The 19,202-nt window shown below is 33.1% G+C and overlaps 1 protein-coding gene across 3 annotated transcripts in view; it reads right to left on the bottom strand.

The window, feature by feature from the left end:
- Positions 1–19,202, bottom strand: part of numb (NUMB endocytic adaptor protein) — a 118,810-nt gene that overhangs the window by 18,347 nt on the left and 81,261 nt on the right. For 2 of the 3 annotated variants that reach the window (XM_023164404.2, XM_023164403.2), the window contains exon 2: positions 5,167–5,400. In XM_023164404.2, the coding sequence (XP_023020172.2) occupies positions 5,167–5,373 (207 nt within the window). In that variant the 5' untranslated portion in view covers positions 5,374–5,400. Of the gene's footprint in view, positions 1–5,166; positions 5,401–13,371; positions 13,393–19,202 lie in introns of those variants that run through there. The other variant, XM_074183801.1, reaches the window with a different exon arrangement.

The following is a 19,202-nucleotide window of genomic DNA, read 5'->3' as shown; positions in this document are numbered from 1 at the left end:
AGCAACAGAGAAATATCGTCATCTTCAAGAAACATAAAATTTTCTATATCTCAATCCATCTCCACTTCAAGCAATTATTCTAATTGTCCTACATCATACAAATATTTCAACACAAACTGTTTGCTGTTTGCCTGAGGATGACGATTTCGTATCCTCCCATTACAGTGACAGAGATAATCACCATATCTCAGATTATTCAAAGGAAGACAGTAGGGGTAAACAGAGCGTAACAAGTTTCAACAAGATTACACTAATAACTCATCCTTCAGTCAAAAGCTTTGACCTTAATGGGTTGAAAAATATTAAGAAACGTTTCTTGAACAACTTAATCCAGTGTCTATCATACACAAGATGGTTGCTAAGTACCTTAAAAATGATAGCTACATTAGAGACATCCACACTAATATTTCTAGTATGATGGGTGCAGAAGTTATCAAAGAACTGTGAATGAATGAATCTTATAGAAAATGTATCCTAATAACCTAATATACAAACAATTCTGACAGATGAAAATATACTCATATCAATCGAAAACAAATCTTAACATTATGAACATATACATAGGCCTGTAAACATAAATAGAACATAAGATGATAGTGAAGGATCAAATATCAGTGGTTAGATCTTATTTGAATAACTAGAGTAGTTTTCAATTCTTTAATATTTTTCACATCCTTTTTGTGATAAGGTAGTTCATTATTTTTTAAATATGTGATAGATATAATTTTGTTATCAAATAAAGTCCAATAGAATTCTTTTTATTTGACAACTCTTATCAAAAAAGGTTCTTATTAATAAACTTGATTTAACTCCAAAAATATTGTCAGATATCAACTAAATAGAAAACTTGTATAGAGGGAATAATGAAAACATACATTCTAAATCTAACATTCTCCCCTATTTTTAAATAAAAAAATTGAAATTTCAAAATGATTCATTATAAATTTCACTCGAAACCATAACGACGCGGAGCTCTGAGCTCTTTCTTGTCATGCTCTTCTGTTTTTTTAAGTTATCTTTTAGAAGGTATACCAGAGGACATAAATAGAACCATCAAGAGATTTAAACAAGTCTTAACGAAACTGAATGAAAAATTGTGCAACAAAAAAAATCATAAGAGTCCTGGCCAAGTTATTTGAGGATGGAAAACTTTAAAATTGTGAACGGTTTGGCAATCATTTAAAATTCAATTTGAAGTGTAATTCTGTGGCCACTCATTGATAACCTTCGATTTCTCCTGTGATCAGCCTTTCCTTATCCCATGAAATACTTACAAACTAAGCTTTCACAATGCTTTACAAAAAAATCTGGATGAACAGGGAAAACTGACGTGATCAAAGAGCAAAGGTAAAAGTACATGCAATGGATCTATCAATTGATAAGTTTTCACAAACTTCTCTAATACATTTAACGAGTTTTTCTCCAACAGAAAGTTGGAGAAAGTTTCATAGATACACTGAATTTCTCATTGGCTTTTCTCTGGAAGATTTAGACATGAATAATTATGCAGCATATAATGTATATTCAATCAAAACTGTGAATTGTAGTGAAACTGTCCTCAAATTATGACTGAAGGGAATTTTTATATCCACTCCAATCGATAGCTTTTGAAACATGATATTCCACAACTGGCCTTGTATCTGTTCTCAATATTAAATTGAATGCGTCTGTAGCTTGAACAGGAAGTTTCAGTACAAATAGCCCAGTGTCGTATCTCGTTCAGAAAATATGAACTGGTGGTCAAATGTAATACCTCCTGCCTATTATTAGTAATAAGTGATGGTTCGGAGCCCTTGTTAATTACAGGTAGCACTTTCCCATCAAAACGGCTTAGGCAGCATGAACTTGGGTTCGGACTAACGTTTCAATATTGTGCCGGCTGTTTCAAGAGTGGAAATATAAGGTAAAATTGCAAGGACATCATTCTGTAGAAGTTATTCGAAAACCACTATTTCTGACAATCAGCAGGGTCCTTCTAACATCATTCAACAGTGAAATAGCATGTTAACTGCAGCTACTATGAGGCCCACTGGAAGCTTCAAAATGTATTTCTGACTCAACCCCAAAACTTTGATGTTATGCGGTTTAAAATAATATCACAGAAGATCACTCAATTCATATGCTGCATTTATCAGTCACCAAGCGATACACCATTGCAAACACCATTGACTTTCTGCAAATCTATCATCCCAGCGCTGAAATTTTCATATTCGGTGTCTTCAATGTCCACAATATTGAATGACTCAAATTTTCAAATATCAACGACGAACACGGTGGGGAACTGAGGCTTTTGCAATAAGCAGCAGACTTACTCAGATTATAATTGAGCCAACCAGGATTCCTGACCATAATGCAGAATATACCTAACAATATACCAATAACAATATACCTAGATCTATACCTAACAACCAATCCAGAAACTTACACAGACACCGTAAGGTCTGTGTTAGGATCTTCTGATCACAAACTCATTTCAGTGTTGAGTAAATTACCGCACAAAGTTTGGAATTACAGTTCTGCTGAGTGGGAAAATCTTCAAGATAATTTTCGAAATTTCCCCTGGCTGGATGTTTGTTTCAGCTCTAATGATCCATCAACTTGTGCTTTTGAAGTCATAGAAGTTTTTCTATCATCCATGGATGTATATATTCCTTTTTAAATGAAACGAACTTTTAACGGCAAACCTTGGTTCAACAAAGATTGCGAGCAAGCTGTCACCTTCCGGCAGTGGCGCAAATATTCCAGTACCAAAAACCGAATTAGGTTTGTTAATGCTCGCAACAGCTGCAAACCTATAATAGATGAAATCAAAAAATTCACAATCAGAGATTAAGGGATAAACTGCTTGCCAATCCCAACGGGTCCAGATCATTTTGGTCGGTAGCTAAAGATGTTAATCAAAACTTTACATAATACACAATTCCACCACTAACACAAGCGGATAGTTCAATTGCAACAACAACCATTAAAAAAGCAAATCAACTAGCTGAACAATTTACATCCCTCTCCAGTCGATTTTCTGGGAAAGGCACCACCCACTATTCCCATACTAGAATCCACAATGCCGGAAATTAATTTTCGACAACGTCTAAACAGGCGAATTTTTAAACAGCCCAATATCAACAAGCCGTCTTGACCTAATAGTGCCCGTCATCATAATTAAAAAGTGCGACAATGAACACGCACCAGTGTTTTACAGACTTTTCAACCTATGTTACAAGAAAGGGGCTTTTCCTTCTTGTTGTTTCACATTCAGCCTATTCCCAAAAAGGGCAAGAAAAATCTTCCAACTAAATATAGACCAGTGGCTTTTCTATCAGTGATATAAAAAATATAGAGAAAGCTGTAAACCACCATATCCTTAAGTATTTAGAAAGCTTTAACATCTTGAGCGATCATCAATGTGGCTTTCGGAAACAAAAATCAACAGACGACCTTCTATCGTATGTCACTCATATTTGGAATAACGAAATCGAGAAAAATGGAGAGTCAAGAGCTGTTGTGCTTGATATTTCTGAGGTATTTGACTGTGTGTGGCATGAGGGTTTGCTGGACAACCTTCGATGCTATGGCTTGTTAGATCATTTTTGGGTATGGCTCTCCAGCTTCCTGAAAGAACTCTCCAGCGATTTAAATCCAACGTGAATCGATACTTTCGCACAGGCACCGCTCTTAGAGCGCCTTATAGATTCATAGATTTTCCTGTACTGCTTTTGTTTTGTCCTAAAAAAAAAGAAAAATATGATCAGACAGTAACTAACCTCTACGGTTTATATTTCCAAAACATTCCGTATAGCCGGAAATAACATCGGCTTTCGGTTCCAAATATATAATGCTATACCTACATATGGCATATTTCGTCGTGAATGTGACGAGTAAGCGATTACAACGGAACATGCCCACCTATCAATTTTTTGAATGAAAAGATAACTATGACGTATCACCATAGTGGGGTCTTATCGAAAAACGGTGAAGTTGCTGAAAGTAATCAGTCTATTCCAATCATCAGCAATTGAAGTAAACCAGTGAAATAAGTGAAATCATTGTAAAATGATATTCAAGTATAACTGTTTTAAGATGTATTCTTAAGTCTTTGAATGCAGCTGTGAGTGTGTCACTTATTGAAGAATCCAGAAGTGTCATCCCCAGAAACATACAGTGTCATCCCCAAAGTATGCACCATACTATGGGAAACTTATTAATTAAGGGTTTTTCGACAAAAAGTTATTCTTGATGAAAGTTTGTGCATCTCCTAAAACTAAACATGAACTGGAGATTTTCTTGTCCAAAATAAGTGTTTTAAGTTGAATCTCCAGAAAAATCAATGAGTTTGTTCAGAAATACCTATTTTATTTTGATGTTTTGTGATTTGATATTATTGAATATTAAGTTTTTGTTACAATACTGTATAATTTAGAGTAATTTTCGTTGATAACAAAAAATAAAAATAACTTTGCACCGAAAACTTTGAAAATTAATTTACTTTTCAAAAAAATGACCGTGGTTAATACGACAGTTGTGTAATTTGTAATATTACAGGCTTTTGAAATGAACCGTTGTATACAGAATGCTGTCTATCGTTTTAGCAAAAATATGTTTTTCATAGTCACCATTAGAAAAAAAAAGGTGAAAAAATAAAACTTCACTGAGATGGCCATGACTTTGAATCTAGATGTATTTTTCAATGGTCAAAAACTTTTTTGAATAACATTTCCCAAGATTTTTCAAAATAAGAGTACTTTACTCTTGTCACAAAATCAAATATTTCAAGGTTCCTCGTATATTACGTGTGTTTTAGTGTATTTTGTTGATGCATGTTTAGTTTTAGGGGAAGGGCAAACTTTTATCAAGAATAACTTTTTGTCGAAAAACCCTTAATAAATAAGTTTCCCATATGGTGCATACTTTGGAGATGACACTGTATGATCATTCATAAATGTATTGAAAATTATGTAAACATTCTTGCAAACTTTTCAAACGTAAATCTTTGTATTCATATTCTGTTTTTTATACAAAAAAACACACCGTCTAATTATAATTTTCAAAAATTTTCTGTGTTTAATTTACATAAAATTTCAACATTGAATTTTATTTTTAAAATTGTTACGTTGAGAGTGTGCCTGAACTTCTAATTTCTTCCTGCTTTAAAAATGTTGCCGAACTCACCTTCAAAACTTTGAGGGCCTCTTCACAAACTTGCATACCCCTTGAATCAAACACTTCAACACAACCAAGATATTTGACAGCGAAAGTACATGTTCCAGATTTGACAGCTGCATCATCTGCCTGCCACTGATGTGGCTTGGAGCTTTCGGGAATCCTATCCTTCCGTTTGCGGAATGAATCCCTGAAGGATCTACGAAGCCTGTCCATCTTTCGAGGGGAGCGAAGGCTCCTTCTCTGAAAAGAAACAAAATATGAGAAATATTTTAAATACATTTGTTTTAGATTTGTTTTTGAATGGAGATTTTTTTTTCAATAGAAAATTGTACAATAACATATAATTCATTATAACATTAAAATCAACAGTTCAAAAATAAATTTTCAAAACGCTCAAAGGTACGAACTCGTTTCCTCCTTTCCATAAAAGAGGATGTATGCATCTCCACTCACAAGCGATTTTGGTGAAATTGGTGACACGTGTGAATCATTGTATTCATGCCACGTGCCAGTATAAGGATGTCTGCAGAATGCTGTATAATGTCCGCTGTAGGTAGACCCACTGTGATTCGAAAGTGCATATAGATTATATGTCTGCTGCATAATTGTTCATATCTAATCCATCTAGAGGAAATTCGATGGCAACATTTAACTTGCCTCTAAATATTTCTGCTAGAGAAAATCTTTTGAAATGAATGACTAAAATACGGGGAAACTTATGGATCGATTGAGACTTTGTACATTTTCTTCTTTCTTTGCAACTTGAACACGTCGGTTTTTCGTATCCATCCAAAGTTTCCTTTCTTGTGAAGAAATCCAAGCACTGTGATAAACACAATTGGCCAGTTCTTTGTGGTATAGGGAGTGACAAATCCCAGAAAGGATCGAAGGTTACAGATTAGTGTCCTCAATGTGTGCACTTCATCGTGGATTTTAATTTACCAACGAAATTATCTAAAATCTTAGAGTTATATGTACTCAAATAAATTAGCCATGACTCTTATGCTTTTCCACGAGAAAAGTAACCTAAAGAAAGGGTAGAATTATGATATACCGATATTGCTCCCATAATAAAGGAAAAATTTATTTTTCATTATTTGAGTTATTTCTGGTGGAGTAAAAATGAATCTCAAAGTTGAATGTGACATGGTTTTGAAAATAAGGTGGGCTAGATTATTAAGAATTTTAAATATGAAAGTATACCATTGTTACATATAAAAGTCTTTGTGATACAGAAAACCAATGTAATGAATTCAACATTAATAGAAGTATACTGATTTGTTCTCAACATGATTTTCATTCCTCTATTCTGCAATTTCTTTAGTTGCGACAGTTTATTAAGGTTGAAATAGAACTGACAATAATCAGAACAAGGTTGAATTACTGACTTACATCCAGTGAATATTGTTTCCATAGATATATTACCAGATATTCTTGGAGTATTGACCCATATTTCGTAGTTATAACCATAGCCTTAGATCAGATTAGATTGTCGGGGAGCTAGCCCACTGCCTGATTCACTGCGACATTTCCAAATCTATTGTGATGCTCCTTGGTTGTTAGAGCTCATTGTCTAGTTTGATCTCTTTGATGAGACTCCATAGCCTTGACACGGACCCCTTCATATAGCTGGCAGCCTCTGGTTTCTCTTCCCCGCATCTTGCGTGTCTCAGCCTTGCTATCGCTTCGCATTTACAGAGCACACGCAGTGCGGTTTCTTCCTCTTCTTAACAGAACCTGCATTGGGTTTCTTCTGTTAGACCCATGTTGCTCATATGTTTCCTGAGTCGGCTATGCCCCGTTAGTAGACCCACTATTATCCTTACAACCTTACGGTTGTGGTTTAGCAGGTCTTACGTGAATCTGGGCGAAGGTTTCTTTATGAACTCTTTCGTCTGCGTCATTCCTGGGAGCTTATTCCACCAATATATCGATTCGGCTTGGATCCATGAATTTATGGATGCCTTTATACATGCTTTCGCTACCCCGCAGAATTGTTCTGGGCCGATGCGCCTTCACGGGCTAGAACATTGGCCTCCTCGTTGCCTTTTTGACCCTCATGTCCGGGTACTCAAGCTAGAATGACCCTATTTTGGGTGCTTAGCTTCTTGAGTGCGCTCAGACAGCTTCCCACCAGTCTTGAGAAGACTTGAAATGAGCTGAGCGCCTTAATTGCCGTCTGGCTGTCGGAGAAAAAGGCAATGGTTTTATTTGTGACCTGTTTATTTTCCCTGCCTTTCCATAGCATGGAAACTTTCATACGCATAACTAAAGAATATATTCAGAAACACACGAAAAATATAAAACTGAAGTCCAACAAAATAAGAAGAGCGTGGATAATACCAGATATTTTGAAAATGTTAAATGAAAAAAATGAGATATATAATAAATTACAGACGGATCCTGGCAATACTACACTGAAAGAGAGATACAATATTCTCAAGAATAACCCCAGTCGAAAAATCAGAACTTAAAAATAAATTACATGAATGAAATCATTTCCAGAAGTCCCAATACCTCTAGCGGATTATGGAATGCGATTAACGAAATCTGCCCAAAACCAAATTCCATAACAAAAATAGAATCTCTGGAGGTTAATGACACAATCCTTAATTCTAAACATGATATTGCAAATCAATTCAACATATATCATAGTGAACTGGGACAATAATATGCGTCAAAAATAACGGCACCACCAAATTTTTCGGAAAATATCGACAATCTAGGTAATAGCATATTCTTGAAACCTGTGAGTGAAGGAGAAGTAATGGACGTGATAAGTAATTTGAAAACAAAAAAATCGTCTGGATAGGATTCTATTAGATCTAAAACGGTAATAGAGCTAAAAAATGGCATTACTGCTCCTCTGACATTTGTGATAAACACGTGTTTACAACAAAGTAAATTTCCAAATTGCTTGAAGTTAGGAATCATCAAGCCCTTGTACAAGAATTGAAAAAGGCAAAAATCGAAAATTACCGGCCATTCTCTTTGTTGTCGGTGTTTTCTAAAATATTTGAGAAAATCGTGAAGACACAAATGTTGCATTTTTTGAAAAATTTAGAGTTCTCACAACCAGTTTGGATTTAGGGAAGGTCGAAGTACAGAGGATGCGATATATGTTTTAACCACTGATATCTAAAAGGCAATGGACAAAAAATTCCATTAATTTGCGATTTTGTAGATCTATCAAAAGCCTTCGATACAGTGTGTCACAAACGGCTTCTCCAAAAACTTCAATCCTATGGAATAAGAGGACCCGCATACCAACTAATGAGATGACGAAAACAAGTTACAGAAATCGATGGAATAGTGAGTTCCCAAGGGCAGTTTCTTATGGAGTTCCACAGGGAACGGTTCTTGGACCTCTATTATTCACTCTTTACATAAACAGTCTCATGACATATCGATCTACAGGTAAAATCATCAGTTTTGCTGATGATATGGCAATACTTCATGAGGACAAAACTTGGACAGATGTAAAAAATAAAATCGAATAAGACTTACATGTTATATGTGACTGGTTCAAAGTCAACAGTTCAACAATGAATGATGAAAAATCATATTATTTACCATTCACTTCATATTCCAACTATTTACCAGAATTAGGTTCTTTGGTGGTGAGCAATATAACAAACATTCTAGAAAAAGATAGGTCGAAGTACTTAGGAATAATTATAGGCAGGTACTTAAAAGGGGACCTTCACGTTAATCATGTTAAAAATAAGCTAAGGGGTTGCTTATCAAATTTAGATATCTCGCTGACTTTTTGAGTACAGAGAACTTGAAAACATTATATCTCGCATTTGTTTGAAGGTGGTTGACGATGTTTCGTGGTGTATTTCATCAGTTCGGACTTCCATTGTCTAATTGACATTTCAGGGATTTGAAATCCCTGAAAAAAATAAAAGGTTAACCGAAAATAACAATTTTATTAAAACAAAAAACTGAAATTACAAGGAAATAACATACAAGCTACAACCAGAAAATAAAAAATTGAAATATTAATAAAAGTTGAAAATTAAAAAAATATTATTAACAAAAATGAAAAATAAAAATAAAAAGATTCCAAACCAAGTTACGTCACGAAGTTTCGATTGTTAGTATCCACAATCGTCTTCGGGTGATAACTAGACTTATTCCTCAGAGATCTGACTATTTATAGGTCATTCGGGTGCTATCCCCTCTTTCCTCTTTCCGCTTCATTGGTTTTAGCGGGAGATGACCGTTTGGCGGGTGTTGGTCGTTTTTCACTTGATAAGAGGTTTCCATATGTTACGTATCTCTACGCTAGCTTGACTGAATGCGTTGTTGGACAACGCCTTCCTTGGACGTATTGGTGAAGAGGACCGACACTAAATGGAAATCATCTGTATATCGAAAACCCATTCACACAGGACAGTATCTGAACTAGAAATCCAACCACCATCAATCGACTAAGAGAGGAATCATCAAGACTCTACTAGACCGTGCTTTCGAGCTCTGTAATACAAAGGAAGGTCTCGAAAAAGAAATAGGCATCATTAAAAATTACCTTCGACGGAATGGTTACTCCAGAGTGATGGTAGAACAGGCTTTAGCTAGGAGACAGCTCCACAAGGAAGAGAAGCCGCCACAACCAGTACTTGTACTCCCCTACATCAGACGATTATCGGAAAGGATAAGAAGGATTGGGTCCAAGTATAACATCAGGACCTGCTTCAGATCTGGAAACACTATCCGTAGCAGCCTCACAAAAACCAGGCCACCAAACGCGGACTGCGATTCCAAGAATTGCATTTACCGGATACCCTGCGAGTGCGGAGAATCATACATCGGTGAAGAGAGGCCATTGAAAGTTCGCATTGCTGAGCACAAGAAAAAGACACAGCGAGGAGAAACCAGCAAATCCAGAATAGCAGAGCATGTTTGGACTCATCAACATAATATCAAGTGGGCTCAAGCTGAAATCATCCACAAAGAGGAACACTGGTTTAGGAGAAAATTCAAGGAAGCTGCGTATATGTTGTTTAACAATACATTAAGTCTAGCACTAGCTTAGAGATACGTAACATATGGAAACCTCTTATCAAGCGAAAAACGACCAACTCCCGCCAAATGGTCATCTCCCGCTAAAACCAATGAAGCGGAAAATGGGGCTAGGTGAAAGGTGAAAGCACCCGAATGAGCTATAAATAGTCAGATCTTGGAGGAATAAGTCCAGTTATCACCCGAAGACGATTGTGGATACTAACAATCGAAACGTCGTGGCGTAACTTGGTTTGGAATCTTTTAATTTTTATTTTTCATGTTTGTTAATAATATTTTTTAATTTTCAGCTTTTATTAATATTTCAATTTTTCATTTTCTGGTTGTAGCTTGTATGTTATTTCTTTGTAATTTCAGTTTTTGTTTTAATAAAAATGTTATTTTCGGATAAACTTTTATTTTTTTCAGGGATTTCAAATCAATTTATATTATATTAGACAATGGAAGTCCAAACTGATGAAATATATCTCGCATTAATACACTCCCAGTTGTCATATGGAATATTGTGATGGGGTGGCGTAGCTCCATGTAATCTGCATAATTTAAACGTTATGCAAAAGTGGATTCTGAGGATAATTTACAGGAAAAATATTATTTATTCCAGTGATTTATTATTTCTGGAAAATGGCATTTTTGATATAAGACAAATCTTCACTTATCGGATTCTAATCAATATCCACAAAAACAAAATAAAATTACAAGCAATTGAACATCATCACAACACGAGAACAAAAAGTAGATATATCAACGAAACGACATGAGGAAAAACTATCGGTCAAAGGTCAGTGGAATTTTTAGCTCCAAAAGTTTATAATCTACTTCCTGATTATATAAAAAAGGTTAAATCGTATACATCCTACAAACTCCATGTGGTTGAAGTGTACAGATAAAAAAGTTTTCAACGATCTCATAGACTTAAAACTACTACGCTAACTTACGAGTAACATACATAACATACATCAGACCAAATATTTATTTAGGAACTGAATTCAACATTTTCATAAAAACTTCCCGAAATTGACATTATCCAACCGAGTTTTTAATTTTCCCTAATTCTGACCATATTTCCCGATAAAAACAAACTTCTCAAAATTGACATCACTAAACCAATCTTGATAATTTCAGCACTCAGGCAGTTATATATTCCGATATTTATTCAGAAACTACTTCAACTGTATTCATTCACTTCATCATAACCGCAATCTTTCAGAAACAATTTTTTAATTTTAAATTGTATTTTTCTATAATTTTAAATTGTATTTTTGTATAGATTTGTAAACTCAATAAATGTCACGCACAAGCTCTATGAGCTTCAGAGACTTCTTATGTTTATTTCTGTGCTTGTTATATGTTCATCTTTCATCTTTTTATACATTTTTTTGAAATAAACATCATTATTATTATTATTTATTTTCATGTATCAATCAATACTTCCTAGTACTTCGTTCTTTTAACAGTGCAACTAAATTTATGATTTCATACTCAAATATGTACACCAAAATGATTTATTTTTTCCCAAAAAAAGCCTCCTTTACCGTAAATTTTCATTTCCGTTCTTCCGTAGTCCAACCAATCATGAACCTTTTCTCTCGTACCATAACGTTTTTACTTTAATCAGCAATATATGTTTCTATCTATCACCTTAAAGGCTCTTTTTAGGACTAAAAAGACGGCTACTAGATATTAATCAAAGTTCAACTCAGGTTTCAAGTTACATAGAGGGGGTTGCAATATATTTTATAATTTGATTGTAAACGGTTGGAGCTATGCTATTTTTATGAATTTTGTGTTTTTGGATTTGTCTTCATCGGGCATTTTATCAATAAAAATAATAATAATGAAAGAGGCAAAACATCAGTGATAATCGTGTCGTGTTTTATTAAAACGCAACTGACAGTTCACGTAATGTTGTCTATGGCTATGGTTTATTTTAAATAATGGCAAAGTTGACCGGTAATGTGTTTGTTTAATGCAAGAATCTCTATATATAAAAATTAATTGCTGTTCATTCAAAATCTTGAATCTGAACGGAGCTCGCCGGGTCAGCTAGTTTTGAAATAATTTTCTATTCATAATTTTGCACTACCAGCATTTACATACAAGGTGGATAAACGAAACAACCGCTATCAAGAAATGTATTACCATTTTAGAAAAATGCCGAAAGCCGTTGATATTTTAATGAAGGAAGAACTTCTGTTCCGGAATTTGTGAATTTATCACATTCATTCTCAAGCAAAAGAGAGATATTGATCCCAAAATATTTTATTACCATCTTCAAATTTTGAAATTTCGAGTACAATCATATTTGAATTTTGAATGGTAATTTAAAAAAACATATTGAATAGAATTTATAAATGTAAAAACTCCTCTAAACAGAATTTAGAGTGCTTTGAAACAACATATTATTACTTGGTCCCCAATACCCTTGAAATATTTCAAGGTGATTCACATCCTAGCTTGGACGTAAAATTGGGAATGTAGTTAAAATCGGAAAATAATTCTCTTTTAATAAAACTCGACGGATCTAAAATGTAGACGTATTACCTAATAACGGCTGTTTCCTTTTCATTACAGAGACTATTTCTTTTTTTAGTTTCTGTATAGAGACTAACATTTTCAAAAGACCCAAGAGAAACATTCACAATAATTCCATTTGAAAAAATGCATGAATTTCATTAGTTCGGACTTCCATTGTCTGATATTATATAAAATAATAATTTGAAATCCCTGAAAGAACTAAAGAAGAATTAAAAATTAAAGAAGAATGAAAATGAATAGCTGAAAAAACCTGAAATGAAATAATAGTGAAATGAAATATAAGTAAAAATGGAACAAATTGAACAAAAAATAAAATTAAAAAGTTAAGAGATTCCAATCCAAGTTACTTTACGACGTTTCGATTGTTAGTATCCCCAATAGTCTTCGGGTGATGACTCTTAAAAAAAAAATGAAGGCCAAAAAATAAAGCTTTTGTCCAACTGAAATTATATATTATTACAAATGTCTGAAATATTAATTGTTTTATTACAACTTTCCCACGAAAGCTATTAAAAGAAAATATGAACGAAACAACTCTTGGTAGTACATTATTTCATGAAGATATACTATATACTTTCGACTATAATTCTAAACATTTTTCATTATTATACGTTGTTACTGACCTAATATGTACTTAATATTTACCTACGAGTATATCCTCATGTTCGAAATCATTAGCTATGAAATGTAGAGATATCTCATATTGTAACAATCTTATGAACACATAACCAACAGTGAAATTCTCACAGTATTTATATTCACCTCACCTTGACCAAAATACCTAACGAGCATTTGTTTTAATATAATGTCGAATTAACATTACAAAGCTATTGGAGATTTTAGCAAGGCAGGATGTATACAGAGGTGAACCAAAAACGAAGCAGGCAGTGGCTGGCACTTGATGAAATTTTTTTAATGCACTCTTGACTCGTCGATTTTTGTTTTGACGGAAACGGATTATGAGTATGTAATGAATTTCAAAGGTATAATATATACCTACGAAGTCAATTCAAATGGCATAAAAACTAAATAGTTACCGAACGTCGGCAGTTTCTTTGTATGGTATGGGCGGCGTAGTATAATTTTTTGTTCAAAATTAATTTTATTTTCATAAACCTACACACGGATTCTTATTAGTTGTAAAGAGTAATGCCATTAGTCTCTTTCATCTGTTCGGATTGACTTCATATAGACTATATGTAAAAAAAATGCTGTGTGATTCATTAGTGCTTTCCCAATTCAACTATTGTGATATTGTATATGGACCATGTTTAGATGGTTTGGATAGTCAACGTATTCAGAAAATCCAGAACTGCTGTTTGTGACTTATTTTTGGCATAAAAAGCAGGCAGAGAATCTTCCATAAATTTAAAGAAATTGAATGGCTCAATATGTCCAACAGGCGTAAACTACATATCCTTTGCTACTTCTACAAACTTTTGAAATACAAGCAACTCAAATATCTCCATGATAAAGTCATATATAGAAAAGACATACATGATAAAAATACTCGACAAACTTTTTTATCACTATTCCTCGACATAGAAAGGAAATTTTCAAACGTAGTTTTTCATATAATATTGCTAGTTACATGAATACGTACAAGATAACCGACTACAGTAGGTCGTGTTTCTCTTTGAAAAAATCCATGACTGTATGTTTGCGTGAACTACAAAAATGAATAAATAATTGAAAATATCTCCCAACTCAGAAAAAAAAAATAAAATTCTCACAGCGTCGTCATGCAACCTAGCGGTTTCACGACCTAAAGGAATCTCTGCCCCCACAAGTGAAAATAAATTATGAAAAGGGTTCCTATCTTCTCTCTCTCTCTCGTTTATATTTTTTTTCCTTTTTTTTTCTCTCGTCTTCTTGTTTACTGATACTAGTCAGTAAGTGTATTTTAGTTTTAAGTTTAGTTTGTAGTAAGGGTTTGAGTGGAAGACCAGTTTCTCTTTTCCTGGTGTTGAAAGAAAACTGAACTCTCACCTTTTATTTACCTAGTTTTTTTTTATTGAAACTTAATATTGCTTGTGGGTTTGTGGTAAATAATAAACGTATATTATTATTATACATCCCGAATGCATTGCCTATATATGCCTTCATATGTTCATTGCTATTTAGTTGCTTCCGAAAATTTATTTAATATCTAAAAATAATTGCATTGCCAAAAAAGTTCATGGGCATCTTCTATTCATCTCAAAAAGTGCGTAAAACAGTTGATTACAATTTTTCTGTAGTTCCGATAGTACAGAAAGTAACGACGAATATATATATATATATATATATATATATATATATATAAAAAGTATAATTTTATTTATAACACCGAAATTACTGCAGACATCGTAATTTTCCATGGAACCAATTGGAAAGAATTTTATAGAAATCAATCTGAATATTGTTTTAGAAACGACAGAACTAAAATGAAGCATTTCAATTTTTTTTCAATTAAGGATAGGTAACCACTAAAATAATAATTTTGATAGACAATACGTTAGGGATGTATTTGTCTTTGTATGCGATTTAATACGAAATATATTCAATCTGGTAAACCAGAAAGGCGAAAAACGGCCTCCTTTCAGATCTTAATACTATAACTAGATCGATGATGCCATGTGAAGGAGTAGAACCTAGATCAATGAATGAATTAGAGTCAATTTTCAGTTATTATTATCTTGTAATTCCAGTTTTTCAGAACAATTAATAATTAACAGCTGTGTTTCTTCCACAATGTACAATCTATATTGATAAAACCAACAAGACAATCCCGTTCATTGATTATATTATTATATGCCACAACTGATATATAGCTCCTAATTAATAGCAACATAATCCCACTAGCAAACAATGTTGAATGTCAGAATACAATTTTGTTGAACACATTCATTTTCAGAGGTTACCTGAAACCCATGGTTTCAATACTCTGTACTCCAAACATTATTTTTGGCGTTCCTGTTTGGTTAGAAATGTCGATGATTACAATCTTTCACTGAACGACTAGAAAGTTGTAGCCCATAAAACATACATTATTATTATTAAGGAAAGATGGAAAACCGATACTTGTTGCCTACATTCTGAGATAATTTATGAATACGAGCTTCTACTGACCAAGTAACTACTGAAGGTTCGTATATATTCTCAATTCTCACTAAATTTATTAAACAACATCCATCAGGCTTTTCCAATGATATTTTTAAAAAAAAAAATTCTGTACCAAAAATATTTTCAGTTAAGGAGAGGATTACTTACTCCAATGGATGACGCGACGTTAAGTGATAAAATTGACTTATTTCTTTGAATTAATTTCGGAATTATTCAGTTGGTTAGAGTTATCACTGTATCAAGGTTTTCGTAAACGATAAAATGAGATACAGCCACATCGTGATCCCTAATTAACGTAACATTTCCCTAATATTGTTTTTGTTTCACAATAGTAAACTACTGTACCATGCGAATTGATGTGATATAAATTTATTGTAGATCAAAGCAAATGCCCATTTCGATCATTAACCTATACTATTGTATTGAGTATTGACTGCCACTATGAGGTCATATTATAACGTATACGCTTATGAATAGATAATTATTCATAAGGAATTCAATCATTGGCACAAACAATTTCAATATCGGACTGTTAGACGATATTCCGGAGCAGAGTGGTTGCAAAGTTTAAAAAATTGATCAAAAATTGTTTTTTATGAAACTCTGCCATATACTTCACTCAATGAATGAAAAAACTGATAAAAATGAGTCCTACTTTTAGCTGACACGTACTATTCTGAACATGTCAAATGTCACATTTTCAAAGAAATAAAAAAAAAATAGGTTGCCTATTTTCGCCTCTAAATTAAAATTATAAATATTGGTGATAAGAGTACCGGGAGGTGGGACTTTTTTCTTAGTAAATTTCCTCCTCTTTAAGAATCTTCTTTTAAATTTCAGATATCTTTAATATTTTCCGAGATATTTGCAAAAAACCAAGTCCCCCTTTTTTTATTAAATTGTTTATAATTTCTGCAATTCCGACTAAGTTGGTTTGGACGACATAGAAATTTTTTACCTTTGCTTAAAAAAAAAACTAAAAAATTTACCAAACGTCAAAATGATACGTACGTTTTTTCCTAAAAATATTTTGAAGAAGTTCAATTTACAATAAACACTAAGTTTTTATTTTATTTTATTACAATTTGTAGAGTTTCACAGATCATCCCATGATATGTCACATAGTACCTACCCCAGATACGGGGCTGTCTGTGACAATCGACGGATCTCTTAAATGTGCCATTTAGGAGTATTCTTTGTTATATTTGATACGATTTTTATTTGTTTAATGAGAGTAGAAAATCTGTTGAATATTTTAAGACTAAACAAAAGATAATTTTCAACAAAACAAATATGAGTCATTTTCTGATAAAACTAGGAAAACTAAACTTTGCATCAAAAAATATATTTCTGGAAATGCATTTGGTAATGAGGTCAACAAAAATATTATCTAAACACATAATGTGCATGTAAGTTTGGTGTTTATCAGAAATATGAAGTTGGGATTATGTTTCGTTCGAATCATTAGAACAAACGTTTCATAAATTAAAATATTGCATTAGAGATTTCAGAATTGAAAACTGAAAAAAACCCCTTTTCCTGAGACATTTTTAGAATTCCCAGAGACAAACAACCTTAGAATTTAGAAGAAAACTTTTTCAATAAGCTATTGCATAATAAAGTAGATAATCGACACTTGTCAAAAATTTATCTGAACTGCAGTACATACTTCAATAATAGAAGGACTGATATATTTGTTTTGCCTAAACCTCGACCCAATCTAGGTTTGAATTCCACTATACAATATGTGTTCTCTAGCAAATTGTTTGAGGAGTATAGATTTCTTTGTCAAATGTAATGTGAATGTGTTTAATGTCATCGTTAGAAATTATTACTAATTGTAACTGAGAGTCAATTTGAATGAAAAAGGTCCATTTGTCATTTTCAACTGAATGTGTCTTCGAATTTGATTTTGATTCGGGTAATTTAAAGTAACTTTAGTTTTAATCATTGTATTATATTGATAATGGTTATTTAATTAGTTTTTGATATTGTAATCGATTATTGGAACTGCTTGTTCTGCAAATTACTTAATAAATAAAATAAAAATAAAAAGTGACTGTGGGAGTGATACTCCTCTCTTCTTTTTGGGGGTCTATAAGAAGTGAGTGTTTCTATAGTTAGGTGAATCAGTGAATTTATTCAAAATTACAAAAATTTAACTTTTAAAAGAACTAAAAGTATTTCACTTACTCCACTTTCAGCAAGGATGGCAAATTTGAGATATTGCTAAATAACAGCTGAATGCTGCTGAATATGTATATGTTAAGTCTTATGAAACACAAACTATTCTGCACTGAAACGAGAGAAAAAGTGCAGTGTAATTCACACTCTTGCTTATCCAAAAATTGTATAAATAATGTGTAAAATGAATTGTTCAACAATCAGGGTGTTGTATCCATAATCCACTGTTTTGATCTGTCATAGACGTCATCAGTGACATTCAGTTTGACGATTCCGACATCGTCTAATTGTTTGCAGTAATATCTGACGTTGGAATCCTCATTTACAGAAATTATTTCTGATGTCGATTTCATTGATGGTGTCTTCGTACGTGGAGTCGTATGTCCATTTCTCAAGACTACTTAGATCTGAATTTAAACGTCACCATCACATCCTACTTAAAGTAAAAAATGTGGAAAACTGTGCTTTTGCTGTAGAAGACAAAGAATTTCCAGCCCAAGTACGTCATTCCAAAATTATCGAGACAATTATCATAAATTGTATTCTTATAAAACACAACTTGTGAACAAAATGGAGTCCAGGAAAACAATTAGTTTTACAATATATATAGAAAAATATTCGGGTTAGAAAATAGTTGTAAATAAATTTAGTGCCTCTGAATTGAACGTGGTTGACAGTTTCTTGGTGTATAAAAATGAATTTTATTTTTTTCCGTAGAATTCAAATATTTTAACAACTTTTTATATAATGGAAGCAGGAATCTGCAACAAATTGAATGCCCTTTAGAATCATATTAAACAATAAACTGGAAAACAGCGCGATCTGAAAGATTAGAGAGAAAAATACACACCAAGTGGAGCTATGAATAATCTCGAAGCATTGAGAATGAGGTAGTAGTTACCTGAAGACGATAGTGAAATCTTACAGATTTTAAATCTAATTACCACTTTTTTGGACAATGGAAGTACGAATCTCAACATTCAACAAGAAAAATTGTTACCCACATTCGAACATAGCACAATTGGTAGTTATTACAATCCTCGCTAAGAACACAGTTTCGCATCATTCCTATAATAGGTGCATAAAAAAATTACCCGAACTTAATTACAAATAAAATTGTACATGAGTCACTTCACTTTGAGCATTCGATTCGAACGATGTCTGACATCATAATTGTCATCGAACTC

This window comes from Leptinotarsa decemlineata, unplaced genomic scaffold (genome assembly GCF_025532065.1).
Source record: "Leptinotarsa decemlineata unplaced genomic scaffold, Ldec_3_MD MMD2_tig00026345_RagTag_RagTag, whole genome shotgun sequence".
Lineage (NCBI taxonomy): Eukaryota > Metazoa > Arthropoda > Insecta > Coleoptera > Chrysomelidae > Leptinotarsa > Leptinotarsa decemlineata.
This window is presented reverse-complemented; position numbering and strand designations above follow the sequence as displayed.